The sequence below is a fragment of the Scophthalmus maximus genome, chromosome 2 (assembly GCF_022379125.1).
Source record: "Scophthalmus maximus strain ysfricsl-2021 chromosome 2, ASM2237912v1, whole genome shotgun sequence".
Taxonomy (NCBI): Eukaryota; Metazoa; Chordata; class Actinopteri; order Pleuronectiformes; family Scophthalmidae; genus Scophthalmus; species Scophthalmus maximus.
In genome coordinates this window covers 25,854,014-25,880,058 of record NC_061516.1, presented here as the reverse complement: position 1 = coordinate 25,880,058, position 26,045 = coordinate 25,854,014, and the positions used below count along the sequence as shown (strand labels likewise).

The window sequence follows — 26,045 nt, the reverse complement described above, 5'->3', positions numbered from 1 at the left end:
TGACTTAATAGGTGAAATCATCTGTCCATGCAGCAAAATAAGACACATTCATAATGAATTCAAGGAATATACCATGAATTCAGATAGATACAGGCAAATAACTTTCCAAACAAGATAATTCATAATAATGATCTTCGATTTAAAAGCCACGTATATGGCGTGGCACGTATATTATATTCAACAGCTCCCGTCTGTAGAGATCAGATCACAATATGTTTCTAAGCAGAAGTGCAGAAGGTTTGTGACTCTTGATAGTTGCTGTTGGAGGTGACAGAAGGACGCAGCTGCTTTTCTTTAATTTAATGTGCGATTGTACTTTGGCACAATGTGTTTGTTTTTTTAATAATCTCCCCAGCTGTGTTTTTATTCTGGACTGTATAACTTCTTTCTTGTGGCACAGAGACAGTTTTTGCTCAGTGGTTAAAACTAATGACCCATTTTCCCCTGGTGAGTCTGTCAGGAGCAAGTTCTGTGGAGTTTGCTCCCAATATATGAAAAATCTTACCTTCAGCTTTTATAATGACAACGTGCTGCCCGATCTATCTTGCCTTCATCTGTTTTTAAAGAGAAAATATCTGCTTTGTGTCCTTGTTTTGTAGTTTTTCATTATTTTGTTTGTTCTGCTGAGACGTGAAGACGTTACAGCCTGGAGGTAAAGTTTGATTTCTTCATCATCAGTTTGAAATGCAAAACTAAAACAATTCCCATACTGTTAAAAACTACATGAAATGAACCCGTTAAAAGAATATTTACGGATGTGGATCTATAATGTATAGCAACTTAAAGTCACCAATTATTAAAATGAGGTTAAATGGATATTATTATTCCACTAGTCATGTACTATTATTCACTTACATACAACACAATTTCATATTTCCTTCCTAAAAATATTATGAATAATTACTGTAGCAAATAGCACTTCCACCATTTCCCCTCATAATTAGTGTGAGTCCACGTTGGCGTTTCTTGGAAATATCCCTGCAATTTACAGATCAATATCATGAAAATGCTGTGGAAACATGGGACCAGTAAAATGAGGCGAACAATTGCTGTAGTACAAGCTTTTTTTTTTTTTATTGTTATTGTCATTACAACATTCGGTCAAATCTCAATGCAACGATGGAATGTCAAAGGTGAATCGATGTCATGAGTCTCTCTGACATGCACCTGTAAAAGAGTGTGTGTGTGTGTGTGTGTGTGTGTGTGTGTGTGTGTGTGTGTGTGTGTGTCTCAACGGGTCCGTCTGCGACAGGTTTAAGAAGCGGCACCACATGTATTGATTGTTTTTCCTCTAGAGACCCTGAGTGGACACAGAACTGCATGTTGGGTTGGAGCCGGCGCCCAGTTACATCCGGAGTTCACTCACGTACGTCTGCACTTTAAATATGAAACTACAGCCGGCGGCCGTTAGCTTAGCTTAGCATTAAGACCAAGAAGAACTGAAAAAGACACGGTGTGGGAACGGATTTTCACTTTTCCAATGTTCATAGATTTATGATGAAAAAAATTCAAGTCACTATAAAAAATTCATTTCAAATAAATTTGACTTGCTCAAATTCAATAGGCCAAATTCAGATGCAGAAATCCCTTTGTGTTCTTTTGAGTGATGCAGCCACGTCCACAGACCTCAGCAGTCGACCTTGAGCCGGAGGAAGTTATGGCCAAAGTTAATAAATGCCACCCAAGTTGTAAGATATAAAAGAAAGGAGCTACCCTATAAAGAAATCCTCAGAGCCTTGACATCTGTTTACAATTCATACTTTGAGACATTTCCCAGGAAAACAACGTAATTTAAATGTGAACAACTTGTTTGAAAGTAGAAATATGAAGAATGTTTTGTCAGGACTCTTTATGCAGCTGGGCACCGGCCTACGAAAAAAGGCATTTTCATGTACTTAGTGGAGCTGTCGTACTGTAAGCATGCACTTATGAGTTATTAATGAGCACAAACGTTATAACTACAATCCAGAGCGTTTCCCTTTAGATGCTGAAGGACGGATGGTGAGAAAGAGGAAGACGGGGGAAGAACTGCTCCCGATGGGTTTTTTTCTCATAGAGATTAAATTCCATCTTCTCTCTGCAGCTCAGTTCCGAGTGGGGGCGGGGGGATAGAAATTAAAATAAAATATACCGTCTGCCTTGTGAAGGAGAAGCCGCTCGCTCTCTCCATTTAGCTCGGCGAACGAGGATCTCTGAAGTCAGCCATTTAAAGTAGGATTTACATGAATAAATAAAAATGGCTCGCCGACGTGTGAGCGGCGACACTGTTCGTGAAATTGCACGAGAAGGCTGAAGGCTTTGGGTGATCACACACACACACACACACACACACACACACACACACACACACACACACACACACACACACACACACACACACACACACACACACACACACACACACACACACACACACACACACACACACACACACACACACACACACAGCCTCTCGCTGAACGAACAATGACATACAGGTTTCTTCCTTTCGTCGATGTGCTTCACATCCCTCAGCTTTGAACGTATGAAAAATATGTTAAAATTAAAAATAAGACTAGGGGTCGGGGCTCGATGGCGTTTCATTGAATTCAAGTGAAGGACGAGGAAACTCTTCAGTGAAATGCATCCGACGCGTTTGACTTAACAACTGGAGTCGACTGAAGCCGCGGACGTGAAGTTATTCAGACGAATGATTTGTATTAAAAATGTGATTTTGAATTTTTTTAGTTCGGTTTTATTCAGATTTCGTGGCAGATTTTATATCGTGTCGAATGATGTTTGCCTTTTGTATGAAAGTAAATGTCGCTACTCAAACGGACGTTCTGAAACACTTTACGTATAAAAGGCTTAAACGTGACTCAACGTGCCAAAGCAGCGATCAATCATCAACAAACTTCTCTCAGATATGCTTCGTCATAAACACGTACCACTGTCAAAAAATCTAAGCCTAAATCCTATAGTTATGGACGTTATCTTACATTAAGTCACGTCATTAACCTTTTCCTGTTAATGACTTCTTTTGGGAAAAAGCCTTAATGTAAGATAATGTCCATAATTATAGGTTTTCGAGTTAGATTTTTTTGACAGGCGAAGGTTTTATGACGAAGCATATCTGAGAGAAATTAGGTGATTATTGATCACGTTAAGCCTTTTCACGTACAGCGTTTCAGAACGTCCCTCACTTAAACGGAAAATGTTTCCCCAAAGTTGGAAGGAAACTGTGATGATATTTGATAAACGATTCCTCACGACGTCCCGCTCTCTGTGCGTTTTCCATTAATCTTTACAACTAAGAAAAAGGAACAGGGGGGGGGGGCGAAAGGTTCATCGTGAGGTTTGGTGGCGTTGGAGCTTATGGAGCGTTTCTCCAGCTATGGAATCGCACCCCGAGTCGCCCCCGTCCCGGCGGTCTGCCGCCTCTCCCTCTGCTCCGCTCGCTTCCCTCTGATGGTTGAAAGTTGCGCGTCGTGGACGGAGGACAGGAACGGACGGCGGCGGCGGCGCCGCCTGCCTCTGGGTCCAGTCTTTGCTCACGTGATTTGTGACAGCCCCCGTTTGGTTCCTCGTCTTGGTAGACCTCCTCTTCTTCATCCTCCTCCCCCTCCTCCCCCCCCCCCCCCCCCCCCCCCCCCCGGCCCTCCTCGAACTTACCGGAACGGCGGCTCGGGCTGTTGAGGGTTGGGCCTGTAAAGCTGCTGCACTCGTACCGGCCGCCCGTTAGCCGGCCAGCCGCCCGATAGCTGCCCGATGACCCTGAGGCCGACCGGCTGGCCGTGTCCTGGGAGCGGCGTGCCGGGGCTGAGGATGTGGGTCTGTCCCGGCTGGGGTTCCGGCGGGGGGGTGCCGCTGCCCTGATGGGCCGGGGCCGAGGGAGACACGGGGTAGTGCGGGAGGAGGATGGCCGGCGTGAGGCCGTAGCGCACCTGGAACACTCGCAACGGTCCTTGTGCCACGAAGCCGTTGGGCCGCTGAGGCTCCGGCGGCGGCGGCTCCGAGTCCCTCTTCACCTCCGGGACTCTACTCTCCTCCCCCCCCCGCTTGCTTTTGCACGGCTGCCGCGTGGCCTGGGCGATCTCCTGCGTCTTCTCCGCCTGCGCCCGGCGGACGTGGTACGTCTTCCTGGAGCTCTGGAACGCGTCCAGGAACTCGTCCACGCTCACGTTCCCCTCCATGAACTTCTCCAGCAGCTCCTGTGAAGCAGTGCAGACGAGTGAGGAAGAGAAAAGACGGCATCAGCGGGACGAGGACAACACGCAGCGAGGAGGTCCGAGGTTCAATCAGCTCGGGGATGTTTACCCACGAACCTTGGCCCAGTTCGCCGGCTGCAGCGTCTCACAGTCAGAACATTTTAACGCGGCTAACAACGGTCCGTGTGCTGCAACTGTTACATTTGGCAAACGCTGGAGAGCCGTGTGATCTGCCCCTGCTCCGCGTTCCCAGGACGGGAGAGACGCTGCGTTTCTCATCTGCTCGAGCTTGAGAATCCTGAGAGCAGACGTTGTATTGGTGGATCACCGTCATTGTTTTAAAAAGCCAAAATCTGATTCAGGTTGTTGCGAGGGGGAGGGGCCGGGGACTGGAAGAGCCTCAGGGATTCACTCACACGTCCTTCGGTTTTTCAAACGGCTGCCACAGATTCTTTCTGTCCGTAGACTAATCGATTGTTTCGGCTCTAGATGCGTTCCGCATGTATGTAATGTGATTTGATCCCATTGACCTGGTTTCTGCTGCGCGTGAACGGGCCAATCTGACGATTAACGGCTGTTAAATCTGTGTTTACTTGACAAAAAAAATAAATAATCTGCTCATGGGGGTTTAGATTAATTCTAGTTAATTTGATTAAAACGATATGAAATGTCAAATGGCTTAAAGCTACAGTGTGTAATATTTAGAAGAACTTGTTCACAGCAATGTAATATATTGTCCATAACTATGTGTTCATATATGTATAATAAGTTAAATATAGTTCCATGAGGTGGACCCGACCTCCGTGTGAGTCTCCGTGTTTCTACGCCGTGTCGAATACGGTTGTTGAACTAACCGGTGCAGGAATACGTTGCGTTGAATTTTCAGACGCTGGCGTTAACCGGAAATGGAATCAGACGAAGAAGTGTCCCCTGTCGGTCGCTCAGCCGGTCGCGGTTCGCAACTTCACCACCAGATGCCGCCAGACAATTAAGAAAATTATCCACTGGGGCTTTCAAACTTGTGTATAGATTTGTTTGACATTGTCAATCTGGTTCTTGTCACATTAAAACGTTCCTCACACTAACAGAGCGATCATATAATGATTAATTACTTTCTCAATCAATCCATTAAGGACATCGTTTCCTGGACAGTGTTTGACAACAGCATTTCTTTAAAACCGCACAGTGTGTGTCCACCACCAGTCCGCCTCTAAACACTTCTGCGGCTCTCGGCCTCGAGCGCATTCAGTCCTGCTGAAGATGCAGATCGTCAAAAACACCTCGGTTTTTAAGCACACGTCCCGAAAAAAAGAGCGGTTGTAAAAGGTGCATTTGTTGCAGCTGCGAATTGATACGATTTAACAGCTCTGTTTCTCAGCTCGTCGGCGGTTTTATTTTTTTTTGCAGTGTAAAACTCTCACTCGGCCTCGTTCGCTCGTCCGTCCGCTAACGAGCCGCTTGCCCCCGGTCGACTGCACCGTGTGATTGGTGGACTTTCTGCTTTGCTACACTCGCTCTCCCGCTGCGTCTCCTTCGGCCCACTGTGACGCTGAGAGCTTCTCCATCTGGCGCCGCCGCCGAGTAACCCCGGGTTGCAGCTCGGATGTATTGGCCAATATTCGCCAACCGATGAACAACAGCTGTCACGGGGGCACGTGAGGCAGCGACACAAACGTACGGTGAAATAACAATGACATCGATAATAATGATGGACAGCAAACGTGCGGTTGAGTACCACTCTAAGTGAGAAAAGATTCTGCAGATCAATCAGAAATGAAAATGACTCTCAGCTGCAACTTTTATCAGATGAACAAATATCCGACCCAGTTTTTTTTTTATGCTATTTATGGCAGATTATTTGTTCTGCTGCAGACATCCCATTTATTTTACGACTGTCGGTTGACGAGTCTGTTATTCCAGTCGCAAGACATAAGCTTGAACGGGGGAACGAAGGTGGGGAATCGAGCACACGATGTGTTGCACGTGCACGTTTTTGGAGTTCAGATGTGAACGGCGCGAGTTGAAAACCGCCGGTTCGGGACATTTTCAAATCTGAGCATCGGTACAAAATGGCGTCCACGACTTCTACAGGGAAGATGACGCGCTCATCGTGTAATGTTAACTGACACACAAGTGAAGGGGAGACAGGAAGTGGTCGGACCAGGGACCAGCTGATCAACATTGGGTCGCTCCTCCTCCACGAGGAGAAAGAAGCTGCTCAGAGCATCATCGTAGATGTTCTGGTGGATCTCGCCGTTTGGAGCGAAGCCGTTTTCAGGATTGACTCCGGATACTGTCCGGGAAACAACTGGGTCCCGGTTCCAACTCGACTCGTTCAGTGGAACGTCCGGTGTGGGAGCGTCCGACAGGACAGCGATGATAACCGCTTAAAGCTTAATGATTTCAAAATAAAGCGTAATGAATTTCCTGGTCTATGTCAACAGGCAGAGCCGCTGCACCGTCGGCTCCTGATGTTTGTTTTCATTCACAGAGTAAACCGCTGTTAAACTCCGTCACAGCTTCGCCCCGAGGAGGCGTTTATGTAGATTAGTGCAGGGAGTCTTCAGTAGATTATGTCAACAAAATGTATTATTAAAATCTTTATTTATTAAATGTTCATTTCTCCACCGTTTCCTCGATCACATGAAGGAAATGAGAGGATCCGTCGATGAGTCGCTGGATACAGTGAACCAGTTAGTGTGTGAGTGACAGACAGGGTTGGGTGGTAACAGATTACATCTGGATTATGTAATCAGATTACATAAAAAAAGGTAACTACAATCAATTGAAAAGATGTGTAATTAGATTATAGTTGCAATGTCAAAGGTCTCGAGGATTACATAATTACATTTTAATGATGTCTTTAAAATATCAATAAAATCAATAAAAAAATATATATAACATTAGTCAGTATATTACTGTGTACAATACTCCTCTCAGGTTGTCTGTTTTGTTAATGTTTTATTTTATTTTTCTATGATTTGTAGATAATGCATGAATGAATGAATTTTTTTGGTAAACGCTGAATATGTTTTTGATGTTTAAATACGTTAAAGATTAATTTGTGGAACTCAAAATGTTGCGTCCACAAGTGACGCAAAAGTATTCATATTATATCAGATTATTTTTGTAATCCAATGGATTACATTAGTAACCGATTACATTTCAAAGTAATCTGACCCGACCCTGGACACAGACCACAAGGGAGAGTGACATCATACAGTTGAAACGTTTGTGTCCTCGGTTCTGCAGATTCAGAAAAAAACGAGCTCCGTTTAAAAGCTGCAGGCGGATTTCTGAGCCAGGGAATTTCTGTGGTGAGCGATTTCACATACGACCGCCGAGGACGACAACAAGTTAAAAGTCGCCCCCTTCATCAGATAACTTAATGTGAAACGTGCAGTCAGAGGAGATGGAGACAGAACACGAGGCTGACGAGAGACGAGTCTGCGCCGGAAAAGAAATGTGACGCGACGAAGAAGAAGAGGAACTAAGGTCAAAGGTCGAATTATTCCGAGACGGCGGCTGAAGCCTTCACGTGAGCGGTCGGCGCCACGCGGAGAAAGAAACTAAATGCTGCTCAAACACGTTCCATTTTTGCAACTAAAATTAACTTTTCATTTTGTTTTGTAGCCTCATCTGCGTCCCGACACGCGCCGATTTCACAATGAGCGCGTTGGTGACTCATAATTCCTCAATGCACCACACAATGTTGCAAAAGCGTAACAGACTCGGACAATCTCCGAGAACGGCAAATGTCCTGATTTTCAACGGTTCGTGTCGGAAAACGGCTTTAAAGAACAAAAATGTTCATTTGGAGGAATATTAGAAAAATGGATCCTTTTGCCTCAAACCTCTGACTCGTCGGATCAAGACGACGCGTAAACGAACCTGTGCTGCCGTCGTTGGCATCGACAGACGGTTTTTAAAGCTGTAATAATAATAATGATAATAAGTCCTTTAGATTTGAATAAAAATCAAACCCAGCGTTTTAATGAAGAGGACATCAAATTTCCGTCACGTCACATAAACCTCTCTTCTGGAGCTGCTCAAATAGTCAATCTCATTTGAATTTCAAACTGAACTCTTCATGCAACTACGTTTTAAATTAAACGCTTATTTTAAATGTTGCTTTCCTCCTCCATTGGGTTTCCAATTATATAATCTATTTATAATCTATTTATAATCCATCCAAGGTCCAAAATGAACAATGTCTATAAACAATACGTTATGTTGTCTTTGTCCAAGAATCACTGCAGCACACAGAAGGAAGTCTACTCATTGTAAATGAGACAGAACTGTAGATCTGTCTATCCACAGCTGTGTGTGTGTGTGTGTGTGTGTGTGTGTGTGTGTGTGTGTGTGTGTGTGTGTGTGTGTGTGTGTGTGTGTGTGAGAGCAGATGTCGGTACATGGTCACGTTACGATCAGAGGCAGAACATCAGCGAACCAAACGTTCCGTCTCGTCACCGAGGTTTAGTGGTGATTTGGCACATTGAACATTAATATCCCAGCTAATCTTGCGTTTGCGCCCGGCGCGATTATCGCTTTTCGGAAAAAGTTGGCCCCCGAATGTGACTTTTTTTTCCCCTTTACTCATCGAGCTGCGTGTTTTATAGTTTTAAACTGCAACACAGTTAATCAGATTAACGGTGACTAACTGTTTGGGATGAGCACGTTTAAAAACCTCTGTATCGGAGCTGGGATTTGGATTTTTGGATTTGGTTGATCCGTCCGACTGAACCCGAGCAGCGATGGCCCCCCCGACCTTTTCGCCTCGTGATCCCTTAAAGGAACAGTTCAACATTTTGAGCAACATTTGCATTCATTTCTCTGAGAGCTGCTACACGGACGGATTGGTACCACTCGGTAGCGATTCGAAGCTACAGCAGCCTGTTAGCTTAGCATAAAGACTGGAAACTGCTAGCAGGGCTCCGATTGGACGGTACCAGCTGTCAATCACGCTGTATCCAATACGTACGGTGCTTTATCGTCTATTTGACGCTAAATGGACCATAATGTACAAAATGAACATCATGTTGTATTGAAGAAGACCTTGAAACTAGAGATTGAACCATAAACTCCTCAGGAAAATGTTTTGCTGACGTTTTGAATCCAGTGAGAAGTAGAGTCACTTTCTCATAGAGTCGCCCCCTGCTGGTCAGTACACAGAATACAGGCTTTCTTTTTTTTAAATCAATGATTCAAGCCCAAACATCTAAGATCTGTCTTCAGTATCTAGTGGTAAATAGAAAACTAACTCTACTGTCACTTCTGACACCTGTACAGTAGATACAATGGTCTCCATGGAGACTGCTGCCGTGGATGTTTCTCTCACATGTTGGTCGACTGCTCACTGTACTGTACTGTACTGTACTGTATATTCCTCGTGTCTCTGGGGATCAGGCTGCACAGAAGTGGTCGGGCTTCCGGCTACACTGCAGGAACAGAGCAGCCGACGTGATGAAAGACTCGCGAGAGAGAACATCTGGCCAGTTCTGTTTAGTTTATATATTTTTTTCTCCTTTTACCTCTGAATGCTCCTCAGCGCGCGCCACCTCCTCCTGCAGGAGGTTCTGCACCGTCTGCGGGCTGCGCTTCTGGACACGAGCGTCTGCGAACACAGAGAAAACAATCACTGACGCGTGAGGAGGGCGAAGGGGGAGGATGAGGTACGACTGCACTGAAAAAAATCCAGTAACCAAGAAAACCGCAGCAGAGAAAGAGGATTTTCCAAATCACAAAGAGCCCTTTTGGACTATGTGCTGACGAGGAGGTGGTGGTGGTGGTGGTGGGCTCTTTCTGGCTGGGTTAGGAGAAAAAAAAATGAGGGAATTGTAAATATTCAACTTTGAGGAGCTGGTCTGGAGCTTCGTTGACCACGAAAGTGAAATCCGTATCTGCTCGCGTTCCTTTCTCAGATGCAATATTTGGATTTTCTTCTCTTTCTGCAGGAACACAAATGAAGAACTACGGGTAAATGTTTGAATTTAGCACATTAGCGCTTTTTTCCTACGACACTGTACCTCTACAAGAACCCCCTCCCCTCACAGACCAGTGTTTCCCCTACCGTGGAATTGGGAGCCCCCGCCCCCCCCCGAAATGTCAAATTGATTTTAATAATATATTTTTTTTTCTTTTGTATTTTACATATAATGCCAAGCAGAAGTCATTTCAGGTCACTTTCCTTATACACATTATTCCTCATTCCTGTATGAAAGATTGTAACTTAACGTGATTTGTGAAACATAACCCTAACGAGCCCCCCCCCCCCCCCAAACCAGTAAACCAGTAAACCAGTAAACCAAGGGGAAACACTGCACACTGTGTGAATTACTCATGTCCATGTCAACACGAGGACAACGCAAGGAGCCTTAAACCAAAGCGGAGGGCACCAGCTCACAAGACCATGAGAGAAACCACCGGAGAAAAAAGAAATCTGCCACAAAACATTGGAACCAGCTCGTGTCGACGTGACATCAGGAACCACGAGCAGCGACGTGACGACACGTGACACGCTGAGGTCGGCGATCCGGGGGAGACGCTGACGAGAGCTGAACGTCCCCGGGGGGCTTTTATCTAAGGAGAATAATTCAAATTTTTTTTTCAATCTTGCGTTTCCTTTTGACCCAACGTTTCTATCGGTTGAGAAAATGTTGACGTTGCGTCCACAGGTGCAACGTAGCAAACAGGAACTGCTGGTAGCTGATCCAGTGTCATTTTTAATAGTGTAGATACAAAATATGGGCTTTCAAAATTGTTAAAACTAATAAATGCCTGTTTTAAAGGCGTAAATTACACAAGAACATAATTATTATGGAAGAAAATAGATACAAATCTTAGAATATTTAACTTGGCAAGTGCAACGCCCTTAATCTCCTTCATCAAATAAATAAAAGTATGTCAAGAAACAATGAAAATGAGCAAATGATCCGTTAAAAAATTGATTTCTGGTAGTTGTAGCTTCATGGAAAAAAATGAACCTACACCACGAAGAGCCGCTGAGGCCGAGTGTCACCAACGGCGAACACGCACACATAAGCAGAAATGAATAAACTGTGCGTGCGGCGCAGCGCTCGTCGTACGCAGCATGCGTTCACCTCCCAGGGAAGCCGCTCGTTCGGCCGCCGACATCATGAACAAGCTTGACCCAGCTGACTGGGAAGTGTTGTCTTGTCCCTGCGAGAGACGCCGTGACAACCCCCCCCCCCCGAGTCAGACCGGGTTCAGTGGAAACTGGGGGGCAAATAAAGGTCACAGCAATGACTCCAATAACTCCAGGCCCTCCGGGGAAATCTCCGCACCCCCACATCGCCACAGACAGGCACGCGGCTGCAGTTCGAGTCAAGACGTTCACTCTTCATGTTCCCTGCTTGTCACTCGGCGATGAACTCATTCAACCAGATCTTTGTGGGAGATACAAGACGAAGGACTCAGAGCTGGAAACGCACTGCGGCTGCGGCGAACCTCTTCCGTTGAAGCGGAACAGTCCGTTCCTCAACGTTAATAAACCGCCCCTGCTCGTGTTCTGGCCGCTGTAGTGTGAACACGGACTCTGTTGTAGTGAAAAAAGCGAGTGAGCATTAAGGAGCGGCCCCTTTCTCCGTGACCCCGCGCTTGCAGCTGTTGGGAGACGGGGGCGTAATGCGAGGTGACAGCCAGCCAGGCAAACAAATAGGCACGGAGAAGCTGTGCGTGGCCTACATCTGGGGAGGTGGGGGGTCGGGGACCCGGAGGCCCAACGGATGGTGTCGCTGATGGAGCGACGCGCTCCGTCTATGACACGATGAGTCGATGCAGCGCCGCCTCGCTGAGTCGAGCTCCGTCCCGGCTGCTTTCTTCTCCCACAGTCCAGGGTTCCCATGTTTAAAACATTTCGATCGTCGACTCGCAGACACATCGCAGCCTCCCCCACGTCACTCTTTCTGGAGGAGTTTAACCCTGTGCATGCTGGGAAACATGTGGATAAGTGCACAGGACTTAAATCTGGTGAGCTGACTGAACGACCGATCGGACATTCAGGGCGTTTTCACACCGAGGTCCGAACCAACGCTCGTGTTTTTGTTAGATTGAATACATTCGATCCGATTACTTTTGGTTTCACGTCGCAATTTTTGCGACTTTGCATGACAAACCTACGTCCTGTCGTCGTCACATACGCCCGGCTGCGTTTCCCTGATTCTCGACTCTGATTGGTTTGTAGACTGGCGTGTGTCTGACGTCGGCGTGTTGTCAATTTCCTCTCAGAAAATAAGGTAGACATTTCCTCCATTTGTATAAAAATAGTTTTTCAAGTTGACTTTTTATCGTTATATCGTCTTTAACCATGATTAACCGTTTTATCGTCGGACCAAACGGCCATTCAATATTTCGTCTCCTCCTCTCCCCAGGTGTTAACTTCTTCTAGCTACTAGCGGCCTCAACTTCCTGTAATTGATCCAAAAGTCTGAACCATCCAAAAACATGTTGGAACCAGACCGAGACCCCCAATGTTGGTCGGACCAAACTTTGGTCCGTTGGTCCGGACCGTGGTCCGAGGAAACTTTCACACCTGTTGATTTGGGTTGGGACCAAACTGAAGAGTCCGAAGGTCCTGGACCAGACGGGGTAGACACGGAAGCTCCTTCCTCATTTTTGGGCATTTCTCAATAGCAATGCAAGTTAACTCGTAACTGTAACCCGACGTGATACGACGGGGTTAGATATCTCTTGTGATGTGGAACTGCCCCGCTGCCGACCAAATCAAACACGTTCCAAAAATCGTCCTGTCTGGCTTGCGACAGGTCCCGCGGTCATTAAAATCATAAGTCACCGTCTCCACATCAGAACGATCGGACCCGACCCCTCGAGCGTCGCCCCCCCAACTGTCAAGGTGTCCGGTCCCGTCAGAGTGAGTCGCTCCACCGCGACCTGAGACAACGTGCAGTCAAGACCTACGTCGTCTCGGAGGACTCGCGCTGCGGGAAAACGCTGATCGATGTGACAGTCGCTGTGAACGCACAGTTGGGCTGAGCACCGGCCTCGCAGCCAACAGCTGATGTCCACATGCTAATGGACCCGAGTCCTGTGGTAAACTGAGACACAGGACGGGAGGAAATGTTTAGATGCTCAAAACCCAAAACAGTTCCTCTTTGCGACAACACTGAAAGGTCACATACAAGTGACCTGGTGCATTATTCATAACCCAATTCATATGCATTGTGTGACCGTGTTTCTTTGTCTCACCCACCAAAGGTCGGATTTATACTGTATAAGTACAGACGGCCGTTGAATCAGGAGCAGCTGGACTCGGCTGTAGATTCCACTTACTCCTAATTCAACGAGCTTTTGGAAAACCTACAGTATGACCTGGCCGAAGGAAAATCTCCAAACATATTGGACCACGTATGACTCCATAGAAGCTGTGATGTGCGTCACAATTAGAGCTGCAACTAACGATCCTTTTCATAATCGATTAATCTGTCCATTGTTTTCTCCATTAATCGATTAGTTGTTTGGTTCATAAAATGGTGAAAAATTAAAAACGTCGCCGGGCGAGCATCTGCAGCGGATCCCACACAAATGGGTCATGGTCTTACAGACGGGGCCTCGCAGGGCCCGGACGTATCCCAGGCTTGAAAATGAGCCAGCGACTCGGCAGTGAGTTTCACGCCTGCGGCGCCGCCGCCTCGTGTTCGTCCTCCTCCTTTTTTCCCCCGCTGCTCCCGACTCACGAGTGTGTCAACGGCGTCTCGTGACGCGCTCCCGAACCGAGAGTCGCCGCAAAGTTGCCGTCTTTTGTCGTCGGTTCGTTCTGGGACCATCGGCCTAAAAATGCTGCCACGCTCTCCACTGAGAGGATGACAATCTGAAATCAGAATGACAATAGAAGTGGTTGGGGTTTTTTTTTCTTCCACCATCTGTTCCTTCCATTCTCTAAATGCGGAGCTGCGGTGAGTCCCGTCGATCAAAGGATGTGATCGGCACCATGACATCTTATTTTCCTTAAGACTTTCTTGCTGTTTTTGTTTTTTTCATGGGGGTTGATGATCTTTCCTCAGCCTGGTCTGTCATGGTCAGTGCTGTTCATGGGATTAATCTTGGCTTTGAAGACAGCCGTCTCATGCCAGACCCCATATTTCTAAAAGTGGAAGGCCACATCTGACAGCTTTATATTCTATTTTAAGGATTTTCCCCCCGATTCTCTTCCCATTTGGAAAGAACCGGTTCCCTACGGGCCTCAATCCATGTCACTCCTGACTCCCTTGTTGGTCCGGGGAGGGCTGTGCAGAGTCCACGCCAGAGCATAAATCAAATCCTCACTGTCGCCGAGTGGCTCGTACAAACCAGTCGGATCGTCAACAGTGCTGCGGCAAAACCTACAACAGGGATGAACACATCTGATCCGGGGCCTCCGACGTGACTGAGCCCCATGAAATGAGTGGTCTTGGAGGATTTACATTCGGGAAAAAGAGGGAAAAGACACTTGAGGCTTGATCCTCGGCATCCAAACGAACCGAGGATCTCAACAGACCGACCCGCCATCCACAGAGTCACGCCAATAACACGGCAGAAGAAAGACGCCCCAAGTCATTTCACACCGCAGCTGTTTGCATGTGCTTTTTTTATTTATTCATTTATTCAGGAGTCTCGCGCTTCCAATTTTAGTTTGACGCTGAGCTCTTGTTCCCCTTGAGTTCCATTATATCTATGTCACCGTTAAGCACCAGCTCGTTCGCCCGGATGATGCACGAGTGAGCGAGTGTCTCCGCCGCAGTAGCTGGAAACTCTAAACCCTGCGGTCTGTCCGACGGCTTCAACACTAACCTGCTACCGACTCGACTGTGAGCAACAGCCTCAGCATCTTCCAGGACCTTCAGATATGCATCGGGCACTAAGGCTCACTTCTTTCTTTCTGTTTTTGAATCTGCCCCGAGAGCAAAACACCTCATGAATGTCTAAACCGGCCGCACACGGTTCAGCGAGAAACATGAGGGAACGCTCAGATCTTTCGCACCCTGAGAAACCACGAGCGACATGTTGACAGTGAGCTACAGGGTGTAATCCTTTTATTCCAACTCTCGAATAGGGAAAGTCCCAAAAGTGACTAGAGTCACTGTATGTACTTTGTTCCCCGGCTACAAAGGGGAGGAGGAAGGGAACATAAAGAGCCTTCGCTGTGGTGCGACGATGACGCCACTAACAAACGCCCCCTCAGAATCCCACTGAGATGAACCGCGCCCGGCATCGCAAATACAAAACAATAAGACAGAGCAAGTTCAGTCCTGCGCTGGGACCCGACGCTGCTGACCCCCGGTTGTGCTGCACTAGTGGGCCTGAAGGTTTAAGACACCATTTCTGCATGTTCAAGCTCATCGAGTACAAAACACATGGATTTAACAATGAGGAGTACAGCAGATTGAAGAAGAACCGTACCAGACAGGAAGGTGCCGTCTTTAAAAACAACAGTCGCTCAAACCATGCGACGCAGTCGACGCACAAAGGTTTTGACTAGAGCGAAGCCAGGAGCCGGGCGTGAGGCTCTTCTGCTCGTGGAGCCGACGACCGGTGTTCCGGTCGGAACAAAGCTGTCGAAGGCTTTGTCTCGGTTTTCACGTTTTCCATTGCGCTGTTGTTTTTAAATAGTGAACGTGACACTGAATTGACACATCTGAAGGTTTTAACAAAGACTTCATGTTCATGGCGAGTTGTCACGGTGATTTCACAAGGTACCTCGTTCGCTCCGGGACCTTCTTACTTGCATGATTCTTGCACTTTTTGGGTAATACCTTCATGGTTGAACGCACTTATTTTGAAGTTGCTTTGGACAAAAGCATTCGTTTCTTTCTTGTCATTTAGTGTAACGCAAAACATCTCCTCCCGATAATTGTTCAGGAGAACGTCCGGACTCGCCTGAAAGCAGCCTTATGTTTTTTTATTGTCTAATCTGTGGTGTCAAACTTTTACATTCGCGGAAAAACATCCGCGTCGGTCACTTACTGGGTGCATAAGAGATTTTTATAATGTTCTGGGGATACATTCTGGGGAAGGTTGTGTATCTGATGTAACGGAGCCAGTCGGGAATCTTATAATGAATCAGTTCTGGAAAATCAAATCTGAGCTTGGGATCATTGTCAATATCAGCCGCAAAAAAAAAATCTGTGGATTATGGAGAAGATTACAGATTGGAAATTTGTAATAAAAGTGCACAGTGCAGCACATCAGCTGACATCCGGCATCTGTGTTGAACATTGGTTCAGCGCATCACGAGTCAAAAGTTTCAAACGTCGGAGCCAATGTTTGTGAAATGGTTTAAGCAGCAGGAAGAGACGGATGCCAAAAAACAAAACCAAAAAAAGCTGTGAGAAACTGTCCGAGTCTCAAACTCCACCTGGGAACCACCAGCCACTGCCAACATTCCCCTGGTCACAGATCCGTCCACCGAACAGCAGGATGTACCAAAACAATATCTGTCGGCCTCGATCCACTGCACAGTTTGTCTCTCCTCTCCAGAAACACACCCCCCCCCCCCCCCCCCCCCCCCCATTCACCTTTCTTTTTCCCCCCACTCCCCCCCGTTCTCTTCCTTGCTGCACCAAAACGAGAATCAGATGTTGTGCAGAGGAAGGAGGGACCCCCGCCCATCCTGCTCTGCTGGGGAGGTAACAGGCACGCACGCACACGCACACGCACACACACACACACACACACACACACACACACACACACACACACACACACACACACACAGGAAGTTTAACATTCCTCCCGACTTCCATCGGGCCGGGCCCCGGCAGCTGAGGCAGAGAAATCCTGGCGATGCCTTTCCACGCGGGGCGAAGCCGAGCGCTGCCGGGGCCCGTTCCATTCCAGAGCTTTCACTGGCGGTGGTTCGTGTAGGCAGCAGTTGACATTACTGCTGGAAAATGAATGCTGCGAGATTCATTTCATGTCACCTGCCCCTCGGCTCGGCTGGAAGAGTGGAAGGAATCTTTCTACACTTTGCCCGTGGGGGGGGGGGGGGGGGGGGGGGGGGGGGGGGGGCTTAGAACACTAAGGAGTCGAGGCTTATGAGACATCCTCGGTTGCCGCCCTGTCAAGAAGCTGGACTCGCCTAAACAAAGACGAGGCCCCTCTCTCTCTCTCGGCCGCCGCAAATTCCTTGACAACTGCTGCAAGCTTCCCGCTGGCGTTCGATAGGCTCCATCTCGTTCCCACGGCTACAACTGCAGTCACGCTGAGGCTCCAGGCGACTGCTCGTCTCGCTGACACTTCTCTCGGATGTGAAACCCCCCCCCCCTGACTCTGCGAACAAGTAGCGGGACTGTCACAGCGAGTCAAAAGTGATTTGGCTTTCCTTGCTCTCTATGCCCCAAGACGGTGCAGCACAGACGGACGGGAGTCAAACTGCAATTACGAGGGAAGACAACGAGGAGCCACTGTGGGACACGCCACGTATAATTAGTTTGAACCTTCAGCGGTTTGGGACAATCGCAAAACTTTATGTGATTCATTCCTTTTTTCTTTGTTTTGTGTTCGTCGCAAGCAGTCAATCAGCTGTTCGAGGTCACATTAAGAGCAGCGCTGTCGTCGGAAATTCACTTTCCCCGAGCCCAGGACCCCGTCAGTGACCTCATCAGTGACCCCTTCAGTGACCTCGTCAGTGACCTCGTCAGTGACCCCTTCAGTGACCTCGTCAATGACCTCATCAGTGACCTCGTCAGTGACCCCGTCAATGACCTCATCAGTGACCCCTTCAGTGACCTCATCAGTGACCCGGCCATGACCCCTTCAGTGACCTCGTCAATGACCTCGTCAGTGACCCCTTCAGTGACCTCATCAGTGACCCCTTCAGTGACCTCGTCAGTGACCTCATCAGTGACCCCCACCGGCGTCTTCTCTACCTGAGACCAGCACCAGCCCCTCCCTCCGGCCCCTCTCTTGTCTTTCTGGGTACACTCACCGAGCTGACTCTGTTTCTCCCAGCATGCGGTTGCCAGGTTGGACAGTTCCCGGTACTTCTCCGCCAGTTGGAGCTTGCCGCTGTTGAGGCGCGGCCGCCGGGCGAGACTCTCCTCGGCCACGCTCCGGTTGGAGGTCAGCAGCGTCTCCCGGTCCACCTGGAGCTCCTGAAACTGAACAGAGGTTCAAAGTCAAAAAAAGCCATCTGATTAGATATAGAACTGCAACAGTCAATCGATCAGTAATCAGCTTTTATAATGGATTAATCGGTTCAAGTAGTTTTTATGGGTGAAAAAGTCAGAATTCTCTGATTTCAGCTTCTTGCATGTGAATATCTTCTGGTTTCTTTGCTCCTCTGTGACAGGGAACTGAAAATCTTTGGTGTGTGGACATAACTTAACATCATCTTGGAGTTTTCGGGGAAACACGATCGACATTTTTCACCATTTTATGGACCAAACGACTGATGGATTAATCGATTGTGAAATGAATCGTTGGTTGCAGCCCTACGAATAAAAAGTCGATCGCTTCGTCGCACGACGCGTTTGTCAGCAGAGCGAACGGTTGACACCGTGGTGCCTTCACGGACCCCTGATCATTTCTGCGAACGAGAACCTCGCGAACGCTTAGTTTCTCCTCGGCTGCGGGGAGCGGTCCAGACGTCTTCTTGACATGAACTTCTGTCCCGCTGGTTCACGTGTGTTAAACACACAACAGAGTCCCACCAACTGCAGCTGCATGAGTTCGTCCCGTCTGATTAAAACTCTCCGTGTTCCGTCCCTGTGACGTTCAGACCGTCACCTATTCAAACACGTCAACAAACGGCGGACAAGCCTAAACTTTCCCAAGTCAACGGAACAACCGCAAATATTTGAAGGAGGCGACACAAAGGGGGCGGCGGGAGGGAAAGACGGGGGGGCGGGGGGACGGGGGTCCTCAGCCGACCACCTGTGTTTTCTTTCCCAGCGAGCCGTCGGATGGATTTTAAATGTGGTTTCCTGCATTAGTTCCTGTGTCGTTTCCTGTCGGCACACACACTTTAAAAATTCCCTCACGGGAAAAGTCGATTCCACCGGTGAGAGACGAACTCCAATTATATCAGGGGGCGGGAGGGTCGAGTGAATGTGGCAGGCGATGTCTGGATTTAACCCCTTTGTCGGTAGAAGACCAGTGATGAGTGTCGGTTGTACGTTCCCCTCGGCACCCAGCGATCAGCCAGTCTCCTCTCAGATATCACACGAGCTGCTTCCTGACGCCCGGACTTTTCCGGAAACTATCCGAGAGAAGGCAGCGGGAAAATGTCTGGAAGACGGACTGGAAACAAAGGAATCAGATGTAATGGCCATGTCCCGCCTCCTGCGTGCTCCGCCCCAACACCACGCAACGTTCAGGGAACGTTCCCGTTGTCGCGAACGCGTCGCGCTCGGACAATCTCCCGCTCGTGCTCGTCACGCGTCGTTTTCCAGACATGTTTCCCGGAGGTTCACGTCTGAAAGCGGCTGTAGAAAAAGCAGAACAATCCTGAACCTTTGAGACGCTGCGACCAGCGAAGGTTTGATGCTTTTTGCTTAGAAAAAAATGACAAAAAGATTTGAGTTGATTATCAAAATGGTCGCAGATTAGTCGGACAATGTTTCCGTTGACTAACTAATCGATTATCCCACTAATCGTTCGACTCTGTTACAGAATGAACATGTATTGATCGGCTCCTGTAGCAAAAATACTGACTAATGAGTATCAACAAAAAGGGGTTCAGTACAGGACTGTAACCAATGATTAGTTTCATTATCAATTACTAATTGACAAATGTTGATGACATGATGTTTTGTCCACACCATCCATCATCTACCGCTTTATCCATTGAAGGGTCGCGGGGGGGCTGGAGCCAATCCCAGCTGACATTGATCGAGAGGCGGTGTTTGAATAGGTGACGGTCTGAACGTCACAGGGACGGAACACGGAGAGTTTTAATCAGACGGGACGAACTCATGCAGCTGCAGTTGGTGGGACTCTGTTGTGTGTTTAACACACGTGAACCAGCGGGACAGAAGTTCATGTCAAGACGACGTCACGACCGCTGACATTGATCGAGAGGCGGGGTTCACCCTGGACAGGTCTCCAGCCTATTACAGGGCCACATACAGAGACAAACAACCACTCACTCTCACATTCACACCTACGGTCAATTTAGAGTCTCCAATGAACCTGACCCCATTCTGCATGTCTGTGGACTGCGGGAGGAAGACGGAGAACCTGGAGAGAACCCACGCACACACGGGGAGAACATGCAAACTCCACACAGAAAGGCCCTGGTTGGTTCGAACCGGGACTCGAACCCAGAACCTTCTCGCTGTGAGGCTGAAGTGCTAAACCACTACGCCACCGTGCAGCCTGTTTTGTCCACACGCCAAAGATATTCAGTTCATGTCACAGAGGAGCAAATAAAAACAACTTGAACCGATTAATCCATTATCAAAATAGTCTGCGATTAATTTAGCGGTTGATTACTAATTGACTAATTGATTAACTGCTGCAGCTCCAGTTCACTATGATCTAAATCTGACAGATTCTAAGTTTAAACATTAGAATCAGAAGGTCACAGTTCTGGCTTCAATATGTTAAATGTAGGCTCCGTGCTGGTAACGGGGGGAGGGGGAATGTCACACTGTTACTAGACCATAAGAAAAGCCATCAATTATTAAGAGGACTGCCACTCCCTCGTCGTGTCTCAATACTCAATGCAGTCGCCGCATTTACAGCGAAGAGACGTTCAAGTGTCGCCGGCGCGGACACAAAGCGCGGACACAAAATCCCAAACCTCTGTGAACGCTCCATCAGTCTCGGCATTCCTGCCATTCTGGCCAGCGCGGATACATTTCTTCGCTCAACTGCTTCCTTTCAACGGCCGGTCCCACTCTGGGCCCCGGGGCCCGTTCCATTCGGTCCACGCCGCTCGGCGCATCTGTCTCGCATTTAACGGGTCATCAAAAAAAAAAAGGGGGGGAGGGGGGACGGGGGAGGGGGGGGACGTACGAGTTCCGAGGGGGGAATTTGCAGAATGTGTCCTGTGGTCAAATGAAGTGCAAGTGGCGGGGAAAAAAAAAAGATACTACAGATGTGATGTTCATCAGAAGAATAAAAATAACTCTCTGCTCGTTTCCTCCGTCACGTTTACTGAAACCGGAATCAGAAGAGACGCGCCGCTTCCTGCTCATCAAACAACAACTGCTGCTTCAAGTCTTTGGGGAAGGGAATGGGTTTTTGGTTTTTTTATATATATATATATATTTCGACGCACAGGCTGTAAAACAAAGGCGACAGTGTTTCTCGTCCCGGACAAACGAACTGAGCAGAGTCTGGTTCTCTGCCCGGAGGAGACGACGAGCGGCGCTGTGGGTCCGACGCGTCTGACCACACGAGACGCAGTACATCTGTGCGTTCTCTTTCATCGCAAAATCAGGCTCCGGCCTAATGAGACTTCTGCAGTCGCAGGCGGCAAAGTCTTTTTTCATGAAAGAGAATCCGTCATCGAATCACCAGACCTGCGCTGCGATGACGGGATGAGTTCTCTTCGAGTGGAGAGTCGGCTCCATTACCCTCCCGGCAGCGTTTGGGACGAGGTTCTGCGTTTCGCCCGTAACGAATACGTTTCAGGTTTTAAAAGCAAAGACGATCTCCGTCCAGACGAGCGGAGAGCGGGTCGTCTGTTGGCGGAAGATACAAGGAGCGAGGATCGGAAACGGCGAAAGGTGACGGTGCGTTCGGATCAAACGCTGTGCGGAATTTTCGAGGTCAGTGCAAAAAGACGCGTCCGGGAAGATTCACGGCGAGCGAGCGCCCCGCCCCCCCCCTCGCCTAAACGTCCGGAAATGCTCCTGTTGGCTGTGAATGCGTCGGACTCCGACAATCTCCTGCTGCGTGTGAACGGAACAACTGGGCCCGCCACCATAATTACGACTAATTGTACGATACGCGAATATGAACTCTTGTCATTTTTATCGGCCATGGTGTCCAGCAAAGTCTCGCTGCTTCGTCGGTTCTCGTCGTATGATTAATAAATCACTGGTTTGGCCAATGAAATGTCAGGAAATATGGGAACAATGTCTTCAAATTGTTTGTTTTGTCTGGGCAGCGGCACGTGCGACGACCAATAGGCCTTTGCTGCGAGCTCACGTGATCTCAAAACGACGCTAATATCGTTTAGCGCGATCATTTTCTTAAACGATATGTCGCGCAACAAACATCGTCGGTCATCGTGAGCGGCCGGGGAACAACTGCAGCAAACCGGGTCTGGACGCCTTCTCGTCGTCGTCGGAGGGGCCGGGGCCTCGCGTCTGGGAAGTTCCGCGAGGATGCAGAATTTCCCCCCCATTTTCTTTGACAACTGGATGTTTCCTGGGGAAATGAATCATTGAGGTTTACGCGACCACTTTGAAGAACTAGACAATCGTGTGCGGGACTGTGTGACCTCGGCGGAGGTACTCGCTCCGGCGAGCGCCGTTCCAGTTTGACCCCAAACGACCCCGTTTTCCGGAGGTGGGTCTGGAAAAAGACAGACCCCGTTTCAAAATGCCGCTTTGAACTGAGGAAGCATTTCAAAGTGACTCTCTGCCCCGATCTCCTTCTGTTGTTGTGATCGCGACGTTCACCTCAACCTCAGTGAAGAGCAGCGGCTGCAGTGGATCTGAGGTCACGGGGACCTTTTGTTCTTTTACCTCACAGCATCTCGACCTGCCCACTGCTCTTCCCCTCTCAGGACCTGTGAAGACGTGCATCTTACTAATCCGCACGACAGTTTGCGCGTCACATGCAGGAGGCGCTCCGTGGCACCGACCAAACCAAAACCTGATGTTTCAGATTGCTGCGCATGCAGGCAATCGACGTGTCGCTTCTTGTTTGGACGATTAATGACGGGAGCGCTGCCAAGCGAGGCCGCGGCCGCTTGGAGAATCATTATGATTGATTGAACTCAGCGGTTTGCACGTAACGTCTCGTCGTTTACATGAAATTAATGAGGCCCCCGTCCCAGAGCTCGTATGCGGAGATGATGGAGGACGGGGGTTGTGAAATCGCTCGGCCGCGGCAGAACATATGGCTCACGTGCTTTCTGATGTTTCTCGCACTCGAGAACATCGACGGGAAGAAAATGTCCTGAGTTTCAGGCGGATAAATGAGCCGCCGGGCGGAAAACTCTCTGAAACAACCGCAGGGCGCCCGCTGGTGTCGCGGCTCCGAGTCACTGAGCTCGGCCCCCGCGGGGGAGGGGGGGGGGGGGTCGGATGACCCCCGCGGTTGAGATTCAACCACTTTGGCCCCGTCCGTCGTCCCGGATTCGTACTCGGGGGAAGGTTTCAAATGTCACAATCCTTTCGCCAAGAACCAGGCCGAAGAAAAAAGGAAAAAACGAGCCGTGCCTTTCTTTTGTTTCTAGAGGAAAAATCAAGAGAATCCTGCTTTCGCTCGTCTCGATCGCTCAGGGAGGAAGAAGCGTGTAGGTCAGCGTGTAGGTCAAAGGTCAACCTGTGGGTCAACGCAGCGACACAAAGGTACCGGATGAGCGGCTTCTCAACGCGTGGACCACAGTTACGTGTCGTTCCTTCGCGTGTTTTGCACAGTGAGAGTTCCAACACGCACGGTGATGACGGACCGGCGCACGCTGGTCATGTTTCACTGCTGCACCCACCGCCGCCGCCACCACACCCCACAGCTACGAAGAAGGAAAAAGCAATGAAACTCTATCGCCTGAGGACTCCTGACGGAGTGAGTCAACTCTGTTTGAGCACCCCCAAGGCACGCCTAATGGAAATTGGGCCCCATTGAACAAAGTTTGGAACAGCGTGTGTGTGTGTGTGTGTGTGTGTGTGTGTGTGTGTGTGTGTGTGTGTGTGTGTGTGTGTCTCAGAAGAGGGGATGGAAGTATTGGTTGACACCAGGAAGGTCATCAGCATCATCATCATGTAGCCCCGAGAGATGCATCTCCGGCATGGCATGCAGACTTGACGCTGACAAATATGTGCACGCGGAACCCCATTCAAAAACCCGCCTATTTTCACGTTCTGTGTTCACACACCTCGATGCACACGCGGAAAAAACATCGGACTCCGTTGGTTTCGTAAAGCCCGGACACCGCTCTTCAATTCGGCACACTTCTATCGCACCAAGACACACTTAGCGACAGGGGAGAACACTTTTATCTGAAATCAAACGCGGCTCGCTGACGCCATTCAGAACGTCCATCGAGCGGAGGAGGACATGGGAAGAGTAGTTGGGAAAGTTACGATCTTACGCAAACGGGTGGTCCTGTAAATATAGAAGCGATGCCGAGGGCAAGATTGTGTCACATTAAGTTGATTCGTATCCTCAAGTCATCCTCCGCCTCGCGCGCAGTCCCACGCACAGACGGAAACGACTGAATTGCCCGGTAGTTGAACGGAGTTCGGCGCGAGGGCTGCACCCGGACCACGGCGCGTGTTTTGGGGGGTTTGAGCACTTGTGGATTAAAACACACACACACACACACACTTTCTGATCAATAACTAATTATGATCAGAGACAGGTTTCAGGGGAGGCGACCACTCGCCACGCAGACACTCGACGAGCCGCTCGCGCGGAGAAAAGACGTGAACCGCGACATTTCAGCGACGAAAGAAAAAAAAAACCGTAGAGCAAGAAAATCCACATCAAAGACGAACGAAGAGGTTCAGATGAAGCACCTCGGTTCTCTGGGAGGAGGAGGAGGAGGAGGAAGAGGAGGAGGGGGACAGAAGGGGACACCCACCGTCTCATTCAGGCGGATGATCCGGTCCATTTTGTCGTCGTCCCGCAGGAGCTCCCGCAGCTCGCCGGTGCTCAGCGCCCGGTAGCCGTCGGGACAAGTCCCGCCCTCCGTCACGGTGGACATCGAGATTTCTTCCCGGGGACGGTTCGGAGACACACACACGGCGTCCGGCGCGGTCACATCCCGCTCCCGTCGGAATGCGATGCGATCCGACGACTGGCCCGCATGCACTGTCAAGACGGGCGGGGGCGGGAGCGAGGGGGGGGGAGTTAGACGTTACACTTCCTGTCAGTACCTCCAAAATAAAACACATTTATAGTTTTCTCTCATCGCTCGATTAGAAAGGTAGAAACCATTAAAGCTACAGTGTGTAATATTTGGAAGAGCTTATTCACAGAAATTGAACATATTGTCCGTAACTATGTGTTCATATATGTATAATCACCATGTTTTTTTCGTAAACTCTGAATGAGTTAAATATAGTTACGTGAGGTGGACCCGACCTCCGTCTGAGTTGCCATGTTTGCTACGCGTTCGCGTAGAATTTTCGGAAATGGAAACAGCGGTGCGCCACCATAAAGTGTCCCCTGTCTACCACCAGATGCTGCCAGAAAATTACAAAAATAACACACTGGGGCTTTAAAAATATTCAATTAGGTCTAATTGTAGAAAACAAAAAACAGGAATTTTAATCAATAACATCATCATCATCATTGCCAAATATTATAAACACAAATCCTGATATGCCAAAAAATCCCCATTATGGACCGTGTGTGTTGTGGGGGGGCTGTTAAACATTACACTTCCTGTCAATACCTCCAAAATTATCGATTGATAATTTTTTTCTGGATTAGAGAGATAGAAACCATTAAAGCCACAGTGTGTAGTATTTAGAAGGGCTTATTCACAGAAATTGAACATATTGTCCATAACTATGTATTCATATATGTATAATCACCATGTTTTTTATCAACTCTGAATGAGTTAAATATAGTTACGTGAGGTGGACCCGACCTCCCTGTGAGTCGCCATGTTTGCTATGTCATGTTGTGGAATACTAAACGACTGTCATTCTGTATAATGGCAGTTGTTTAACATTCCTATGTCTCAAACAAAAAAATGATTGAAGATTGAACTTG

General features: G+C 48.5%; 1 protein-coding gene across 2 annotated transcripts; it reads right to left on the bottom strand.

Annotated features, from left to right (window-relative positions):
• Positions 1–1,050: 1,050 nt before the first annotated feature.
• vps37d (VPS37D subunit of ESCRT-I) lies at positions 1,051–25,174 on the bottom strand. Of its 2 annotated transcripts, none has more exons than XM_047330240.1 (4): positions 24,907–25,174; positions 18,130–18,295; positions 9,719–9,801; positions 1,051–4,190 (listed from the first exon to the last, which is right to left on the bottom strand). In XM_047330240.1, exons 1-4 carry the CDS (start codon positions 25,027–25,029, stop codon positions 3,648–3,650), a joined length of 915 nt encoding a protein of 304 aa, XP_047186196.1. In that variant the 5' UTR covers positions 25,030–25,174; the 3' UTR covers positions 1,051–3,647. The 2 variants fall into 2 exon arrangements, with proteins under 2 accessions (XP_047186196.1, XP_035481912.2); XM_035626019.2 differs by having other exon boundaries at positions 18,130–18,301; positions 24,907–25,173.
• Positions 25,175–26,045: the final 871 nt, after the last annotated feature.